We start from the raw sequence: 19,823 nt of genomic DNA on the forward strand, positions 1-19,823 counted from the left end.
AGACAGCTGAGGTTTTACCTCCTTGCTCAGTTTTGTTGAAGACTCATGTCGTTCATTTGTAGGCAGAGGATCTTTCTGAAGCTGTGGAGTACCTAAGGGACACTTAAAGGCGTCACTAAGAGTAGTGCAGGGGAAAATATTTCTGCCTGATGTGATCTTACCTCTTTTAAGTTCTACTTTTTTTTTTTCCCCTCAGATACGATATGGATCATTGAAATACAGAGTAAAGAAGAGACCCAACGTGTACTTTTAAGTTTATTGTACGACGCCTGTGAGACAAACTGCTGTATTAACTCAACTTGAATTGAGTACTTCAAGTGTTAAAGATCTGTGTATGATTCCTATAATGAATATATATATGAATAGATGCGGTAGGACTTGGTTTTATGAGCCTAGATGATTGGGCAATGTATTGCTCTGCTTTTCTGTAATTGCTTATTGTTAGACTTAAATCTGGAGAAGCTGTAGTATAAGAATTAAACGAGTTACAGGAATCAGCCTGACTTTTTCAGAGGTTACTGAGCAGACTAAAATAATGACAAGTCCAAACAAATTAAGCAGAAGCTGTAAGCATTTGGAGCTTGTGAAAGTCAAACCTGTATTGTCCTCTGGTTTACACGGAAAAAAATAGATATACTTGAAATATTTTCTTCTGAACTACAGTTTTTGAAAAGGCCTTCGTGTAATTTAAAAATGTACAGTTAGAGGGACAGTGATGGCAGTAAGGAAGGAAAAGTGAAGATGGAGTATATCCTTAAGATCATCTTCTCACATCATATTTCTGAGCTTAACAAACTTGTACAATAGTAATAGGTGCAAAATGGGGGTACGTTTAGCACTTTATGCAGAACTGTATAGTTTTGCACACTTACTGATTTACAGCTGCACATGTAATTTTGGTTAATTCTTAGGCAGGTTAGACTTACTGTATGTTCTTTATAGCTCCACTTGATTGCTTAGGTACACTTAGGATGTTGTAGATAATTGCAGCTAACAATGTTATCAGGTGCCTTTCTGTATCATACAGGGCTGTGATATTTTCTGGTTTTTGTTTCACTCCCTTTTTTTTTTCTTCCCCCTTCAGCTAGAGAGATGTAACATCCTTTAACTCAGTTTTTGGTTAAAATTGTGGTAACGCTTGTAGCAATTCTGGTGACAGACCTCAGGGATCTGAGTGGCCCATCAACTGTGTAGGATAAGTCATGCTGATGTGGCAGCATGTATGCTAGATTATTCAGGCCCCAGTTTGGTTTTGTTCTGCATTCCTATGAGAATATATATATTTAGATTATGTATTTGTGCATATTTCCCATCACATGTGGATTCTAGAACTGGTTTTATAGTTTTTTTTTATTGCTGAAATTGTTACTGAAACATTGACTTAGAAATAGCTTTTTCTAAAAGTCTCGCTCATTGAATCAGCCTTCTTACAACCCAGTGTCCATGATATAACTATCTGCACAGGGATTAATTTTGGAATGTTCTACTTGTCAAAATGAGCTCTTGATGTCCCCTTTGCTGTTTTCTGTAATTCTGAAAGGTAGGCTGATTTTAGTTTTTTGTGCAACTCTTTCTAGTGGGGATTTGGGGAGGACAAATCCTCTTTTATAGATAGTATTTTTTTATTATGTGGCATGAGTAGAAGTAGGATTAATTTCTTTAGGGGAAAGCAGTGTGTTATCCCTCCTGTCCTTGATGTGCAGACTCCAACCCTTAAACTTTCCCCCAGGTATGACAGCCATCTGCAAGTTTAAAGCAATGCTTTTAAACACCTTTCTAGGGGCCTGCTGCAGTTTTTCCTTTGTATTGTTACAGCCACAGCAGGTTTGCTGTTGGTGGACGCTTAATGGCCTATTAATACAGACTGGCGTTTGAAGGCTTCTTTGGGCCAGGAGTTAGACAGATAAAAATACAGCTGGTCTGTATTGGCATCGTATTACTCACTTGCTATTATTGTCCTTTATAAGCCAAGTGCATAGCCTTGGACAGGTGTAAAAATATTGCTGGCACGGTGCTTTTAGCATCCTCCATCGAAGTCTGATGCCTTTTTAGGAAGAGGCTGCAACATTCCACACGTGAGCAAATGTTGTTTTTTAAACTTTTCTCAAAGATGTTGTTTCCAATGAGAAGTGGTTAGCAAGGTAGCATTGCGCTCATAGCTCATGCTCCACATGTGTTGCAGTTTTCCTTTGCTTCCCTGAATGTAGAAGTGGCCTAAGAAGGGGAGGGCTGCCTTTGTGTTAAGGTGTTAGAAGGAACACTTACAAGCTTTTGTAATTTGCATCTTGCCTCTCCTTGAACACTAGAATAACCTGGGCATTGGGTAGTGTCTAAATCTTACTCTGCAGTTGAGCACTTGCTGCCACATTGTGTGCTAGCTCGTAATTTTAAGTGGTAAGCGTGGCAGCAAAATTGACATAGTTTTACAAATCAGATTTCTGTGTGAGAGAGCTAGGAAAGTCCTGTCAGAATTCCTGTTACAATTTCATGTGGTCCTGTAGGTTCTGGGCTTGTATTCTTTTCCAGTTCTGAGGATAGAGGTCATTTGAGGAGAAGTCTAGGCCTTGGCATGCCCGTGGTCAGTAAATTAATTGCTTTATGCACTGTTACGTACGTAGGGTTGTAACCTCTGACAGATACAGCTTTGCTAGCTCAGTAATGACAGGCTACACAAACCCTCCTTTTTCCTGAAATACACATGGGATGAGGAATGCCAGCAGTATTATTCGTATTACTGTTTCCATATACTTATGTTCTCTAAGGCACCATCTGAAGTGATAAAACATCTAGGATTTTCCTAGCTCTTCTTTTTGGCCTAGTACTCTACTGTAAAGTGTTGGCTTCCACCTCCCCCCAGCAGCTTGATTCTTCTCTTAGCGTTCATCCTGAAGCCACTTAGTGTTACCTTAAGTTTGGTTTTCCTTCCTGTTAGTTGTCAGCTGCTCCTTCACAGGGCTCAATGGCCTGCTCAGCTTTCATCCAGACGACACGCTTCTCTCTTGTTGTTGAATTTGGTTTGGGAGTATCACTCTATCTTTGCGTGCAGAGAACGGTAATGGAGAGGTCAGGAGTTCAAAACAGAATGTGTATTTCTTGTGAGATCACAGAAAGTTTCAGAGTGTTTCCAGAATATATCTGACCCCACTCAGGCTTTTCAGCAACAGCATGCTGTATGTATTCAGATAGCAGTTCTAGACAAGGATTCACCTGATGGCCTCTGTTGCTAATACACTGTCTGGACTCTGATTACAAGGTAATTGCCAATACTTGCTAATGAATGCTAATTGCTTAGCGGTGTCTGAGCAACCCAGTGGTATCCAAAACACTTCTTGCAGACTGTAGTGAGTTTTAAAATGAATACAAGGTAATTTGGTTAAGCAGGATGGTGGAGTAAATGCTGGATGCGTTTAACACAGTTAATAGCAAAAAAAAAAAAAAAAAAAGTCTTATTTTGGTGTTACTTTTATTAATAGGGAGATGGTATTTTAAAGTATTTTTGTACAAAGATGTGCACAAAGGCAATACTTCGATATTTTTCAAGAACTCCTATTTTTAAATGCTACAGACCAGAGACTGTCAGACATCAAGACTGAAGTTAGCAGCTTTAAAAGATGCGATGCAAGCTTTACTTTTTATATTGTAATAATAACTTGCTGTCAATTTGTTTACATGTTTGTAGTAGGGAACGTTTTGTTACGCATTGACTTACCTTGATGCTATCTTGAATAAACGCTGCTTTGAGCAGGACACAGTGGCTGTTTTATTGCCTACACTGTGATGTAACGTAGGTAGACATGTGTAATCCGTGTTATATATCCTGTGCTGAATCAACGTGTCTGAACGCTCAAGAGATTTCTGGGTCTGCTTGATGATTGAACTGCCCTTGGCGTTTTGCCACGGAGCCTGATGTCAGGCTCGGATGTAATTTACCGTGCTCAAGGTCAGCTGCAAATACAGTAGCTAGCTCATTTTGTGAGGCGTTCTGCTCGCGTGAAGTCGACCAGCAGAGAACGTTTCCCACAGGAGTTACGGATTCCTTGGGGAGGGATACTTCGGTTGGCGGCCCTGGGGCGAAGCACGCTGCTTGTCCTAACACGGAGCTCGAGGTACGGAGAGAGCTGTTCCCGCAGCCATAAAGTTTCCCGGAGCAGCGCCCGGCTCCCTGGCCGGGACTCAGGTGAGAGGAGGGCGGGAAGCGCGGGGCGGGGCTCGGCGTGCCGGGCCATGGCGGCGGGGCTGGAGGAGGCGTTCGGCGCGGCGGGGGAGTTCGGCTGCGCGCAGCGGCGGCTCACGGCCCTGCTGGTGCTGCTGCAGGTCAGGAGCCGGCGCTCCGCTCCCTTGCGGGGCTGTGCCGCTGCCGGCCGCTCTGCGGGGCCTCCGCGCGGCGTCCACTTGGAGTTACTCGCTTTCTGTTTCCTTATTTGCGCGCGTATGGCTTCCACTTTTTGAAAGCCGTCGCTTCCTGGCTGGGAAGCTAGGCTGACGTAGCTTGTGGCTGCCGCCTGGGGTGCGGGGTGATGCTGGCGCTGAGCGTGGGGCTCCGGGGATTGAGCACCGCGTGCCAGCGGCACGGCCTTAAGGAGGGACATCGCTGCCGTCTGCGGGATTGAGGGATTTGGCCGTTTGGGTAAGCGGCTGTGTCTCGTTGCCAGGTGTACGTGGCGTGTCAGTCGGTGCTCATCGTGCTGGTGGGCGCGGTGCCCCAGTACCACGTGGAGCGAGCGGCGGCTGCGGCCGGCGGAGCCCAGCGCGTCCGCTTCATTGGCAACTTCACCTCCATCGTGACCGAGGTGGGTACGGATGCCGTGCTTTCGCTTTCCTGTTTCGGTGTTGGCAGCGTAGACCAACATTTCTGTTGGCAGGCTGCAGTCAAATTGACAAATCTTTAACCAGTTCCTTTGATGCAAACAGATGTGCTCTTTTAAACTACAGTTACTTTGCAGATGACCGTCAGGCTCGGTAAGACAGGGACATTTCCAGTGGCACAAGTAGTTTGCAAAAGTCTTTTGCCCTCTACTCTTTCCTGTGTTGTTTGCCACTGCCAGATGCAGAGCTAGATGGGTTTCATCCAGATGTTTTTGTGCCTGCGCTCTGCATTTTTATGGTGTGAGGAGAGAAGGTCAGATGGTCTCTACAGGAAAGGACGCAATGATGTTTTTTTCATTTTGAGAGCTTGAGTTTTACAGCCATACCTGGGACCCAAAATGTTGTGTTGCTCCTCAGGTAAGCCTGGAGCACTGCAGATGAGAAGCAGGAGCTCACAATTTGTATGCTGAGGAGCACTGGCATGGAGGACTTATTCCAGTAGTGCTCTGTGCCTTGGAGAGGACGCGATATGGTATTTGTTTTCTGTATGATGTTTCCTAAGGATTTGTGTCCAGGAATGTTTTGTAGCTCCCAAAACTTGTTTTATTCTTTTTATGAGCAGACATAAGCAACATCTTTATCCCCTGAAACAGGGTAGAATCTGCTGCCTTAGGGAGTACGGTAGTAGAAGGCAGTTGTAGAGACTGTCCTGCTGACTGTTACTGTATAAGAGCATCTGCGGGTTCATCAGTTGTCTGAAGTGCTGAAATGGAGCACGTGCCACTGAAGTGGTGCCCTGAGAAAGCAGTGCAGTCCTGCTCCTGCCATCTGCTGATTTGCAGGGGCCAGTGGGCAGCGATGGATGGAGCTTTGTGTCCACTGTGTACTGCCCTATGTGGGTCAGGACTCACTGGCTAAGAGCACAGGTTGCTTCAGAATGCTGTGATGAGAAGGTCCTGTGGATTCCTGGTAGTCTGTGGGGACCTGTATGAATTTGAGGCTGAGGTCATAGTGTGCTGTGTAGGATTCTGGACTTCAGTCTTTTCCACTGCTCCTATAGTCCTCTTATTCTCATAAAATAATAATAATAATAATAAAAGAGCAAATGGCATTAGGATCCTTCTTCCTTTCCTGAAAGGAAATACTGCAGATGTCACTTATACAACCAGCGTGATGCTGTTTTGGTGTGAATACTCATCCATGTATGTCCAATTAAACTTCCTTGCACATTCCAAATGATTTCTTTGGGTAGAGCTTTGCACTGAATTGAGTTAGGTTCTTTCTCTGGAAAATCACTTGGGTTGTTCTGATCGTGCTTCTTTCCCAACTTCACGATGTGAGCTGTGCCTGTAATTCTAGCAGTGCTTCTGTGACTGTTGATCTCTGTGGGCTGGCTGGCTGCCTCCTCCTAGCAGGAAATGCTTGGTGCTTTCTGTTTCCAGCCCACTTCAGTTCCTTTTCTTCCTTTCTATGCAAGCACAGTTTCTACTCACACTGCCTCAGTTGAGTTTTTTGCACAAGATTCCAAGTACATTTTAGAAAGGAAAGCATCATTTATGTCTAACTTCTGTTTGATCATGAACACCTGTGTGGAGTAAAATACTCAAAGCATCACTGAGCAGTCAGCATTTCCTAAAGCTATTATAAAACCAAACTTTGATTGGACGTCTTTCTGTAATCCTTTCCTGCTTCTCTTCACCGCTTCTGTGTGTACCCAGGAATTGTGGCTACATGGCAGCAGCTGTCTCAGTATTGCAGTAGTAAACGTGCTTAATTATTGTCAGTGAGTTTTATTACCAGTTCGCTGAAATAGCTGAGCTCGTTCAGTGTTGAGATGACAGAGCTGCTAAAAATCAAAATCCCCCAAGTTTAAGGTGAGTCACTTTGTCTAATCTTGATACTACGCATAACAGATCAGAAGCTGAGATTATAGTGATGTTTCTCAAGGGAGAGAGAGTGAAGGGATTGGCTCACCCATCAAACTTGGAACAAACCTATAATTGAGCATAAAGCAAGCAGCAGGAAATGGCAGCAGAAAAATCTTGGTAGATCTCTTTGTTTAGAAAGCTGGCAATTTGTCATTAATACTTTTGATGATAAAGTGATTTACTTTTTGTTTTGTAGTGGTATCTAATTGAACAAGAAGCCTACAAAGTGAGCCTTGCATCATCCCTGTTTTTTGCTGGATTGCTTATTGGAAATATCACATTTGGCCCTTTGTCAGATAAACTGGGTAGGAAACCAGTATATATCTCAGGTAAGGCTTTAAATGTTCTCCTTGGGTGTTCTACTGGATAGCAGCCCTATGTGTGGACCACCCTGCCCTGCCAGTGTATGGAGTCAGTGGTCTGTATCAGCATTTCACCCAGACTAAAGCAGCACTGAAATGGACTCCTGGGAGTGTGTTAAGCAGCATAGTGGTCACTGAAATATCAAAGGCTTACATAAAATAAGCTGGCTATGGTATGACTTGGTATGACTATACTTAAGCATAGTGCTGTATCTGTTGCCTATTATTACAGCCCCTCCCTCTCTTTTTTTGGGAGGGGAGGGTGGCATAATTTACCTCAGCCTTTTTGGAATTGATTACTCATGTCCTGGTGCTTTGTTTTCCAGATGTGCTTGGAACCAAAGGGTCTTTTTAATTTTTTGATTAATAGTAAGATTGTCTCAAGGAAGTATTAATTTTGTCACTGTAAATGTCCAGCAGGACTTGGAAATGACTATAATGTTAATGTGGGGTAGTTTCAGAAACCAAAAGTAAGAGTGAGAGACAAGAATGCTGTATGGACTACTCACTACAGTCAGAAACTCATTGTACTCCCTGCCTTTCTTTTGAGATCAAGCTATATAGCTTAAGTACTAATGATATATTCTTTTCTCTCTGCAGGTCTATTTTTTGATGTAATTTTTGGGTATGTCACAGCATTAGCTCCAAATTATGGCATATTTGCAGTTTCACGTTTTCTTGTTGGAATTGTGAATGGTGGAATGGCTCTTGTGTCTTTTGTCCTGACACAGGAATATGTAGGAAAATCATTTTGGTCATTTACAGGTGGGATTTGAGAATATTTAATCATTATTTCTGTGCCAAGTGCTGTTCTGACTACGAGTGCCTTGCTTTGTGCAGGTGTGGGCTTTGACAGTGCGAAGGTAGCGTGTGGCGTGCCGAGCGAACACGGTGTGAGTCGTCAGAGTTTTGTAGGGGTGCTGCCTGAATGAGAAATACAGGATTGGGTTTGTTGGGTAAATAACGAAACTGAGGCTTTTAAATAGGAGTCCAACTGCTGTCTTGCTGTGTCTGTGAGTGTATTTCCCTGGGTTCACCAGTACCTCGTTTTCCTTTTTTCTTATTTCTTCTCTGGGCTCTTAGGGATGTAGAAAGGCAGTGGTGGTTTGGTTACAGCTTTCTGCTTCACTTGTGCTTTTCAAACGTTGAGTTTTCTTTCTTGGGTTTGCTTGTTTGACTCATGTTGTTTCTCTCCCACCCCTCCTTCCCCATGTCTCTCTGCTTTCCCCAGCACTTTCCAGCCTCTCTCCCTGCAGGGCCAGCCTAGACAGACCGCCGGGATGCCTGCTCCCTGTCGCTTCTCACTTTAGGTGCTTTGTTCTAGTCCTGCTCAGCTGTTGGGAAAGAGGTGCTGAACTGATCAGGGGCTGCAGGAAAGGAGGCTGCTGGAAGCTGCCCGGCAGTGTTCAAGGAGCTCTGCTAGGTGTTGGCTGTGGGTAGGCAGTGCCCAGTAGTTGGGAGCTTGTTGGGTTAGCGTGGGTCCTCCTGTGCTAGCCTGCTGAGGTTTGTTGGTAGTCTCCTGCAGTGGAAGTTGACCCCGTATTTCACCATCTGTATTTATGCCTGTTCATCAGAAGCTTGCTGAATTATACCTCTGGGCTGCAGCTCTTTACGTGCTGAACTCAGTCCTTGTGCTTTCATAGCTTTCTTACAATTTCTGTTACAGCCCTCCACTTCTATTCGAGATTACCTTAGTAAACTTTAATAACTGACAATGATTCCCCTTCCTGTCCCTAAGTTTTCTCTTTGGTCTGTAGATTTCTTCTCATTCTTTGGTCTGTCCTATGTACTGTACTTGGTTTTTGAGAGGAAACCAGCCCTGCTTATCTTCCCCTGCCCCCAGCTGTACTGAGTCATACAAAGCCCTCCTTCAATAGGGCTGCACAACATACTGGAGCCAGTTTAAATGCCATAAAGATACTTCCAAGGTTAAGATTTCATTGCTATTCTATTCAGGTTTATCATGGGGTTGGAATTTAATGTTTCTACTTAATTTTTTTTTTGCCTGTCGTGTCTGTAGTCACCTTTCTGTTCTTATGTTTCCAGGTTCTTTAACTAATTTGACGTTTGCAGTGGGCATAGCAGTTTATGCTTTACTGGGTTACTGTGTACGAGAGTGGCGCTACCTGGTGTTGGTATCCAATACTCTAGGAGTCATCTTCTTCCTCCTTTCTTTGTAAGTGACCCACGTGTCTTATAATAGGAAGTGAAAGTTGGACGTTGATCTAACAGTTTCTCTTGTCATCATTCAAGAGTGCTATAAAAAAGGATGGTATTTCTCCATGTGTCGTTATGAACCAAGCAAAAGAAAATCAGAGTGAGGAAAGAAGCAGTTTTAGGAGGAGCAGAAGGTCAGGGCTACCCTGAAGCAAAGCCTGCACTGCTGTGCAGAGCAGCTGCATGCCATCTGTCTCATAAAGCCTGATTGCAGGGATGGGCTGCCAGAGGCCGTGAGCAGGAGCATCAGCCAGGAACACAGCCTGCTGCCAAAGGAGGGTTTCGGAGCTTGAGAAGTTCTGGAAGTGCTTCCAGAGGGTTTTTGGGATTGTTTTTTGAGACGTGCATGCAAAGGGAGACTGAGAGTGCTTGGAACTGCCTTGCTCATGTGATACGCTTTTGATCTGCATGTTTTTCAGGTCTGTTTTGGTTCTGTTCCTATCATGATTGCATTTGAGTGCTCCTGCCTGTTTAGAATTACTGCACAGACATTACTATAAAAACAATTATGATATACCACAGGATTTTAAGATCTGAAAGTACTAGGGTTGTCTGGCTTGTGTCGTTACCGAGTGTGCTTGTAACATATGAAGTGATGCTCCTTGTGCATTTCTGATTGCCAGTTAGAGCTGTAGAAGAAATGAAAGAATTACTAGTGTAGTATGTACACTAATATATGGAACATCCAGCACGCAGCACAGATAGGAAGAAAAAAATCCCTTTTTTGACTTATCTTTTTTTTTTTTTTAGGTAAATCTGCTCTTGAAATAAGTTCTGTTTAAGAATGCACAAAAAATGTTTTTCTTGTAGCCTGGGAAAACAAAGCTTCTGGGTGGGAAAAGGCGTTCTACACCATTTTTTTTGCTGTGATGTTGTATTTCTGGTGGATGGAGAATCATTTTTCCCCAGGCACTAAAGACAAACCAAAACAAAACCCCTCGGATCCTTTGGAGTAATCAATCCTTGTGCCGAAAGCCATACTTCTCTGCTAGGGGTACAGAATAAAATATTCTGTTCTCTGCATTATAACTCTTATAAAAGCAGCAGTGTGTTCTGCAGTCTGAGTAAAACAGGAATCGTAAACTGCAGTCATGGCAAACAAGGATATTGTGATTGTATTTGGGTGTGAGGTTTACAAGTTCAGCAGGGAGCGATGAGCAAGGCCTGAAACTTGACAGGTAGTCCGCTGTCAAGTTTTTCTCTCTGCTTCAACTCAGAGCCCTTCCAGTAGCACAAAGGTTTGAAATAAACCTCTGTGAAAACCAAGTGTTGTCATGGCCCTTTGGGTAACTGAGCGCTGAGGTGTTCTGTAGTTAATGCTAGTGCAGCGTTTCCGAGGAAGTTAGATCTGCACAGGTTGCCATGTAGCTGTGATCTCAGAGTGTTTGACAAGCATTTCCAATGACCCTTCTGCCAGGTTAACTGTGTATTATTATTAGAGTATGCTAAGTTGAATGTGCAAAACAGTGCAGATAAAATGAGTTTTGCGTTGATACAGTCGTGTTGTTTTGATGGTTGATTTGCAAAACAGTAAATTGATTTTACTGAGGAGTGAACTTGTTGCCATTGAGTTTTCTTTTCCTTTCCTGCCAGTACGCTTCCGGAGTCACCGCGATGGCTGTACTCCCAGGGGAAAACTGCAGAAGCTGAAGATGTGATGTGTTATATTGCCCTTGGTAATGGAAAAGAAAGATTCAATCTAAAATTAAAACCAAGCTCAGGAACTTTGAGGAAGGACGAGTCACCCCCTGGTATCCTACACTTAATAAAACACCCAGTCCTTCGGTGGCGAACCATCATACTCATGTACATCTGGTACGTAGTAATGAGACTTTGAGATGCGGTGAGCAAGTCAGATGTGAGGAAATTATTAAAATGGTTACCCTTTTCTCTTAAAAATACTACCCCAAACTCATCGTAGGTCTGTAGTTAATGATTGTGAACAGTGAGCGTGGTGTGTTGTGAAGCCGACATTTCGTTGTTATTGCTGGTGGATTTTATTTTCTGTATGCTACTTAGAAGCCCTTTCAAAACCTAGTAGTAAGACATCTGAAAATACGCTGTTTACTTTGGGAAGAGAAGCTGAAGCAGTATTTGAGAGGATGTCTTAATGAGAAAGTGGCTCTGGGGATGAGGCAGTCGTAGAGATCTGGAATAAGAATTGGAGTATGTGTAAGAAATGAGAGTAAGAGTCTTAAAGTACATCTCGTAGGTTAAGTGGAGAAAATCTAAGGATGAAATGCTTCTCATGTAGTTACTTTAGGTGCTGTTTCGAAAGACCGTGCAACCTGGGGGGAAAAAAATATAAACCCTCAAAGCAGGTAAGCATCTGTTGAGTAACTTAGGAGAAAAAAGACACAGAAACACAGCTGATAATGTGAGCCTTTATTTTGTCCTTCCACACAATTTCCTTAAATAGAAACTGTTCTCTCTACATTTTTTCTCATTTGGGCAAAGTAAGAGTTCCTAACGTACTGACAGTACAGCTAACCCACAACTCAGCCTAACTTACCTTGGAATTCTTAACCTTGAAGGGTAGATGTGCTCATAATGTAACTTCTGTGGTTATTTGTAGGTACGTCTGCAGCTTTGTATACTATGGGCTAACTTTAAATGCTGGTGAATTAGGAGGAAATCTTTATTTGAATGTTGCTCTTTATGGTCTTGTGGAAGTTCCGGCCTTTCCACTCTGCATGTTCTTTATTGAGAAATCCTGGTAAGAAAATTATTTCCTACTTTTCTGCATGTGTTTGTAGACAGCCTAAAAGGATGTTAATGTTTTTTCTTGGAAGCGACTTGGTAGTTTTTGTAAACCAGTGGATTCGTCGTGAGGTTGGTCAGCTGTAGGGTTTTCTGCACCTGATACAGAAATGGGACTTAGTTTTCTAACTTCTCTTCATAGTTCTGTTCAACTATTGGATTGTTCAAGGGGTGAGATTCTCAGTGATTAATGTGACAAAAATTCAGGAGATTTGATGTTCTGATGGAAAGAAGATGAGTAGCCCGTTTACTTCTGTACCTATAATTTGTGTATGCATCTCTCACATTTTATTCAGAGTGACTTTGCTTTTGTACTGCCTACCAACTGCAAGTGGAAAACAATTTTCAGCATTGTTTGTTTGGGCTGATGCTTTTCTATCCTGGCTTCTTCTTTTTTAAAACACCAGGCAGTTGAAATAATCTCTGCTTATTTCAGTGTGTTCTGTTAAATGGAGAAGCACACCAAGAAGTTTTACTGTGTTTTAACAGCATGTATTTATGCCAAGCTCTATGAGAGAAGTACAGATAAATAAGCATTAGCACAATATATTTTTTAATTTGTTTTACCTTCATGTTTGTATGTATGCTCTGTGATGCCCTTTTAGTGGGCATGGCCTCACTCAGTACAGAGGAGGCAAAATACAGTGTGTTCTTGCTGAAGTACTTGGGTTCTTCTCAAGGCTAAAAATCCAATAACTTAAAAATACATGTGTATATATACGTTTTTTTGTTTGTTTGAGAAGTAGGAAGCATTTGTAGGAGGTCTTTGCACAGAACTAGGGAAAGTGTAAGATCTGAAGCACTTAACGATGGTAAAGTAGTTGTGTAACTTACTAATGTTGCTTTGTACTTCAGCTGGTGTTTTGCTGAGAGTGTCAAAAAACAGTGAAGGACTTTGCTTTCATCTTTATCTTGGAACCATTTTCCTTCTAGGTCTGGAAGACGTAAAACTATGATGTGGTTTCTGATACTTGCAGGATTTGCCTGTGTATTTACCATGTTCTTGCAAAAAAAATCTGGTAAGTATGGAGTGCTGCCAAAATGTATTGCCTCTTTATGTTGTTTTGTAGCTTTCATTGGGTAGTGAGTATTTCTTGCCCACAGTTATCAGGGTCTGTTAGTTTATACCTCCCTCTCTTTTTCCTGTCTCTTCCTTCCAGGGCCTGTTAGGTACCCAGGAACCATCTATATTGCTTCTAACCTCTTGTAGATGCAATTTGTCCCATAATAGATCTTATCTGACCAAATTTTTATGACTTTGAAGTTCTTGGCTTTCAGATCAAGCTATCAAGTTCTGTTTGGAACAACATCACTGTGTTCATTCATCACTATTAATCCATTTATCCTAAAATGCCACTTTTAACAACAGAGTTCCAGGACAGTGGGATACACAAGGCATAATTTAACATTTGTTTTGGTGTTATACTGTGTTTTAAGGAATAGGAACAGAGGTTTTCCTGAATTAAAAATCTAGCTCTTCACTTTAAAAAAGGAAATAACACTGCTTTTATTTCCTGATTTGAGTGCAGTTTTTTTCTGGTACCAGTGTTTACCTTAGTCACTGAAAATGTATGTTTAAGCGACACAAACAAAGAGAAGCGCTCACTCAGTGTCTGTTTTTCTTGCTTTTGCAGTAGTTGTGTTTCAAACCAGTGATGTGATGATGTACACATCTGTGGGTTGTATTTATCCTCAGCAACTGTGAATGCTATCTGGCATCCATTTCAAATAGACCTCAGAAAAGTCTACAGAAGAAAAGCAGTGAGGAGGAAATGTTATAATCCTATTTGCCTTGTTAGTGTTAATTCACGTCCTCAGACACTTTGTTGTTTCTTTTATTGAGACCATTTCTTCCTTGTTTGCTGAAAAGCTGTCATCACTAGTCAGGATAGGGCAGTAATTCCTGAAGAGTTGTCAAGTTTCAGGAAGTCTTTTTTCAAGGGAGCCTACTTGAATGCTGTTACAGTGTCTTACTTGCCTTTGTGGTAAAGCTGGTCCTTGGCCCAGAGTGCTCTGTGTTGCTCAAAAGGAAGTTGGCTCCCAGCTGACTCTTTCTACAAGATGAGGCACTTCTGTGCCATCAGGCTGGAAGGTGGGGAGGGGAATGGAACTGTAACACTGCTTTATTTCAGAAGTTTTTGTGAAGTAGAAAGGTTCTTCCATTTAGTCTGTTCTATACTGAAGTAAACGATGTGAAATCTAGTCCATGGGTAACAGATATACCTGACTGCACTGTATGTGCAGTTGTTACCTTTTTTGGCTTTCGTTGATAGTTTTCTACTGAAGGAAGAAAATTTGCAGCTCCTTAAAGCAGTTTTGTCCTGGTTTTGTTCATGTTGGTTAGTTCCCCTTGTGCTGAGAACTACCCTTCCTTGGTGGGTATTTTTTCTGAAGTAAATATAAGGGTTCCTTTAATGCCTTACCTGCTGTTTCAGTGGACTTTTTTCTTTCTCATGAAGATGACAACCAGAAGGCGAATCTACATAATGGCACTGCAAAGTTGACTCCTAATGACATCGGTGCTATCAAAGCCAAGCACTGCCTAACTCCAATACTACAAGCTCTTAAATACCAGCACAGTTCTTGCTATTTTCCCCCATTTTACTGTCCTAAGTTGCATAAATCAAATAATGCAAGATTGTACGTAAGGTTATACCTTAACAAGAAGTGCAAATGCTAGAATTTAGTAAGAATGTGCAACTTTGTCATCTTTTAAAGATGGAAATGGTTGCCCCTGTCATACTAGTTCAGGCAAATGGTGTACGTACTTTTGTTGCTGGACATTCAAGAGAGGTTTTTGCAAAAATGCAGTAGTAAAATGGAATTGTTAAAGAAGTTGTGTTGAAACACCTGGCTGGACCTAGCAAATTGCCTTTAAATGGTCACCAGAATCCCTGCAAGAGAAAGTGCATTCCTGCTTTATGATGTTACATACAAAGACAAAATAATGGGATGTTGCTAAATATACGCTCCAAGACTGAGGAGGAACGATGACTGTGTCTGAGCTTACTGACACCAGGAAGCTGATGTGCAGTGCATTTCCAGTGTGCTTCTAAGCCTGCAGTAATTCCCCAGCAGACAGCTGGCAGCCTCCCCTTGGGGAGTGAGCATGGAGAAGAAAGTGCACTTTAAATTCACTCCTGAGCTTCTGAGTGCCAATTTCTCTGTCTAGACAGACTCTTCTGTTTTGATAGTAAGACCAGAACTTCCCAAGTGCACTAATGCTCCACTTCTAATACATATGGATATACGGCATTCAGTCTAAGCCCCCTTGGGAGAGAAACAGCAAGTTTTAAAACACTTTTATGAGTCTATTCTTAATTGTTCCATGTTTCGTTGATGAAAGAAGAGAGATGTACCCACTTCCTGGTGGCACACGGCAGGCTCTGAATACCAGGCTCACACATTGCATCTGGTCACTGTATATAATTATTTCTTACAGAACAAGTAGAATAGAAGTGAAAATACTGGAAAGCAGTACGCAGAGAGAGGCAATGGAGAAGAGATGCAACTTTCACATTACCTAGCATTGTTTGATCCAAACCAGAACTCAGTGCTGGTGAAGAGAATCTGTAGTGCAACTAATTGGAGCATTTGTCCTTTTTCATGCTTAACAGAAATAAATACATTCCCTGCTTATTGAAAGGGATGGTCAAATATAACCATAGCTGAAGTCGGAGTAACTGAAATAGGGTTTCTGTGGCCTTTGAGAAGGTCCACGTGCTGATTTAGTCCACTGAACATGGCGTGCAAGTAAACCAGGATGCATTAGCATCTGTTCTTCACAGTTACGGAGCTGCTGCATCTGAAGTTCCAGCAGGATGTCACTGGGGAGCAAATAGGCTTTTGAGATGAATCGATGAACTGTATTAATGTAATCAGCTAGTCAAGGAGAGTTTGTCTGCTTGTTCTTGTCAATAGATGCAATTACTTGGCAAGCTTTTCTAACTGCAGAGCTGGAAGCTTTGTCCCCTCCTTCTGAAACTGTAATAGTTTTATCATTCACTCCCTCCTAAAATTAGGAGATGGTCTTGGTCTTAAACATAATTTTAGATGTTCCTTTTTGTTCTTGCTTTTAGGATGGCTGGGAAGCAGTGAGGTGTTATTTGTATGCATAGTTGAAGAAACAGGTGAAACCTTGTTTTTGTGTGAAAGGGATGTTGAAAAAGGGGTGGGATGCTTTCAGCTTTGTGTAAAAAGGAGTCAGACTATTTATGCTGATGGTTCCATTTCTTTTTTTTTCTTGAAAGGTTTGCTCCTCAGTCCCACGTTGTTAGCTTTGTGTGGAAAAATGATGGTCAGCGCCGCTTTCAACATTGCATATATTTATACGTCTGAATTGTACCCAACAGTGCTGAGGTAATCTAGAGGGGCTTGTGGGTCAGTCTTCGTGCATAGTGAGCCCAGCTGCTGGTGTCATTATTGTTACCTGAATTATCAATGCCAGTTTTCTTAAACTGAAGCAGGTTGCTATGAGAGGGCTGCTCCTGGCACTCAGTGCTCTCCACTGGTGCTCTTTCTAAGGCTGTTTGTGGCAGTTCCCACTAGGAGAGTCAGAATACCAATATGCAAAGCAACCTTCGTGTGCTGTGATTCTGGGTGCCATGTTTCTCATTTGTAGTACTGATTTGGGGAATAAAATTACAGGTTGCAAAACTGAACATAATAATGTGATGGAAGTGTATGGTATCAATTATAAATATGGAGTATGCAGTAAGGACTATTTACAGTGCTTCTGTGTGCTTTAATCTGTTTAATTATTTGTTCACTGACTGAAAAAAGAAATGCTTTTATGTATTTCTTATTTAATTAAACATTCATAATGCAGCTCATTTTAATGATTCCTGCGTGGCAATGGTATGTTTTACAGCATTTAATTCATGGACAAGTGGGCTGAAGCCTTACTTGATTTTTTTTTTCTTGGCCTTCACCAACTCCTTGGGAAAGAGTTCTCTCTGTCTGTCCTGGAGCAGGAGAGCAGACAGCTCCTCCTACTGCTCTCCTCACCTGCCATCGAGTACGTGCCTGGAATTGGAGGTTTATTGTGCTAGATGCTCAAATTCAAATGTAACACGCTTCAGAAGTTGAATGTTTCTTTGCTCTCAAAACAAAGCTGAAATGCTGAAGTGGAGTAGGAAGGTGTATCCACCTGGCTGGTGGATACAGCATTTCAGAAGTATTTCAATGGATCACTGGAATCCAGGAGAGGAAGAACGGAGTAGGACACTCCCTGGATTGGCATTTTGTTTCTTTTTAGGTTCGCAATTTCCCATATGTTACGGGGGCATGAAAGCTGGGCTGTGAACACAATTTTTGCAGTCAAACTTGTGAGGGTGGAGGTGGATTGGCTGTATGTAGCAACCAAACTTGTCCTCGGCAGGGGTTGTGGTTTGATATGCAAGTGACGAGCAGGCTGCCTGAAATGGGATTTGGTGGTTTTGTTACGTTCTCCCTGTCCGAACTTCTGTGTCCTTCAAGGTCTCTTTCTTGGTGCATAGCTTTTGTTTTCTGGTTTCTCATCCCCTCTGCTTTTCTGGAGTTGAGAATCAAGAGAATCAAATCTGTCAAGGTTTTAATGGCTCTGTTTTACTGCTTCACTGTGTTCTCACAGTTTGTTAATGTCTTCTGAAGCCCCACTAGTGTTCAGTGCCAAGTCCGTGACAGCTCATACACAGCAGGAAATACAGCAATATCTCAACGTGTTTGAAAATACATTGTTGTTGTTCTTTGTTTTTAGTTGAAGCACTGTTTCATTTGAAAATCTATGCTAGTATTCTGGTGCAGTATCAAGCATATGGAATGTCAGTGGAGAAGATGCTAGAGTTTAAAAAACTACCAGCTTTCTTTAGTAGGTTGTGCTTAATAATTTGACAAACTGTTACACTGGACTATGTGAACGCTCCTTATATATGTAACAGTTTACACATTTAAAAACGTTTTTGATAGTTTTGATACTTTATTTGGCTGCAAATATTAGAGTTTACACAAGAAAAACAGGGGTAGGAAAGTGGTTAAGTGTGAAGTAAAGCATCAGCACCATCTGGTGGTCTTTGTTCAGCTCTGTTGTGATCTTGGCATCCCTCCAGCAGCAGCTTCCTCTGTGATGAGCAGTGTCCCGTTTCATAGGCAGCAGAGGGAAGGCAGGATAAATTGTTGCTTCTTTTTTTTTTAATTGGATGTTCTACGGAGCTGTTAAATGTTTTCAGTAGTACCTCTCCTTATTTGAACCTACGTATTACCCTGAGCATGAGCACTGTGTGGAGCACATTTATGTTGTTCATGAAAATGAGTATGTGGAAGAATGAGAAATACAACACATGCTGGAAATGAGGTGGAGCATACTGGAATATGTACAAACTTTTGTCTGTTTTTTTTCTTCTTAATGTGTCTTTAAAATAGATTTTGGGAACAGAAATTTAAGTGCATCTGGAGTGCTACTTCACAGCTCCTGAGCAGCAGTGCCCCTCTCCTCCTGGTTGCCAAACATTGTTCTTCATGACCCATGCTATGATGAACTCTGAGCTAATTATATCTTGAAGTGTGTTAACAAATGCATTCCTTTTGCATTGGAATTGCAGTATTTTGCATTTGTGATCACCCTTTTTGCCATACTTCCACTCTGACGGAAAAAAGCTGGCAAATCTCTGGATGTTGGCAGGTGTAGAGTTTGTGGTCAGGGTGCTTCTAAATGAACTGTCCATGTACAAACATGTGCTTCTCATCTTGAGGTATTGTGGCAGAGGGGAGATAAGTGGCTTTGTCTTATGGGGGTTTGGATTGATCTTGCTTTAAAGAGAGGAAGTGTGGGTTGCTATTTTCCTTTTCCCGAGAGGATGTGTGAGTGAATAGGCTGTTTTCTGTTTATTTTTACACCAAAGACACTGACTTCTCATCAGCTCTTACCATCATCTGTTTCCTTTAACATGTGCAAAGGGCCATGAGGAGGGGAGTTGAACGTGGGTGGTTCTGGTGTACCAGTGACCTGTGTCACCCCATGGCTTGTCCTCTTTTATCCTGTCACTTCCTTCCTCTGTTTGGAAAAGGGAAATGGGCTGAGGGGGAACAGCTCTTCTCAGAAATGTCTGAGGGTGATGATGATGAACGAGAAGAAGAAACTGGACATGCAGGAAGGAGAGCAACTGTGAGGTGGTTCTTGCTGTGTAGCTTGTGAGCAGTGCAGGTGTTAGCCAGTGAAGGGACTGATAAATATCGTTAGTAGGAGTCATATGGGGATGGGAGGAGTTTTGCATTTGATCAGGAAAGGAAAGACAAAGGGGCTTAGTGTGCCTTTCTTTGAAGAGGGTCCTGCTGCTTTGACCACTGATTTGGTGGTCACTGTTCACTTTAGGTGAGGTAGATTTAGACTTGTCTGTAAACTGAAGTGTATACAAAACTCAGCAGTGCCTGGTGCCCCATCTGGCCAGATGCTTTCAAGCCTCATGCAAGCAGATAGCTACTTTCTGTTTGGAGATCTCCACTGCCTTCATCTGTACAACCTGAGGCAGCAGAAGTGGGAAGAGACACCATTTGGGTTGTTCTCTCTGAAGATCAAGCTAAGTTGTGAAGTCATTACCCATCCAGTACAGGGACATCCAGTTATGTTGCCCTATATGGTAGTGTCTTCGTTTCAGCTGGATGGGACTGTTTACTTCCAAGTGTCTGATATGATGCTATGTTTTGGTTCTAGGAGAAAGGCAATGCTGCTAACACACTGATGTTTTTAGGTGCTGCTAGGCAGTGTTGTATAGAG

General features: G+C 42.3%; 2 protein-coding genes across 4 annotated transcripts in view; both read left to right on the forward strand.

The window, feature by feature from the left end:
• Positions 1-1,077, forward strand: part of REEP3 (receptor accessory protein 3) — a 36,674-nt gene extending 35,597 nt beyond the window's left edge. Inside the window, exon 8 of the mRNA XM_065746831.1 lies at positions 197-1,077. Coding sequence (XP_065602903.1) covers positions 197-253 — 57 coding nt within the window. The 3' untranslated portion in view covers positions 254-1,077. The remainder of the gene's footprint in view (positions 1-196) is intronic.
• Positions 1,078-4,224: 3,147 nt separating this feature from the next.
• Positions 4,225-19,823, forward strand: part of LOC136055141 (solute carrier family 22 member 15-like) — a 121,874-nt gene continuing 106,275 nt past the window's right edge. For all 3 annotated transcript variants that reach the window (XM_065746816.1, XM_065746815.1, XM_065746814.1), the window contains exons 1-9: positions 4,225-4,314; positions 4,653-4,790; positions 6,931-7,063; positions 7,697-7,861; positions 9,143-9,272; positions 10,907-11,128; positions 11,889-12,029; positions 13,007-13,092; positions 16,324-16,432. In XM_065746816.1, coding sequence (XP_065602888.1) covers positions 4,225-4,314; positions 4,653-4,790; positions 6,931-7,063; positions 7,697-7,861; positions 9,143-9,272; positions 10,907-11,128; positions 11,889-12,029; positions 13,007-13,092; positions 16,324-16,432 — 1,214 coding nt within the window. The remainder of the gene's footprint in view (positions 4,315-4,652; positions 4,791-6,930; positions 7,064-7,696; positions 7,862-9,142; positions 9,273-10,906; positions 11,129-11,888; positions 12,030-13,006; positions 13,093-16,323; positions 16,433-19,823) is intronic.

The sequence above is a fragment of the Cyrtonyx montezumae genome, unplaced genomic scaffold (genome assembly GCF_038088225.1).
Source record: "Cyrtonyx montezumae isolate F1298 unplaced genomic scaffold, pur_monq_1.0 scaffold_4, whole genome shotgun sequence".
Lineage (NCBI taxonomy): Eukaryota > Metazoa > Chordata > Aves > Galliformes > Odontophoridae > Cyrtonyx > Cyrtonyx montezumae.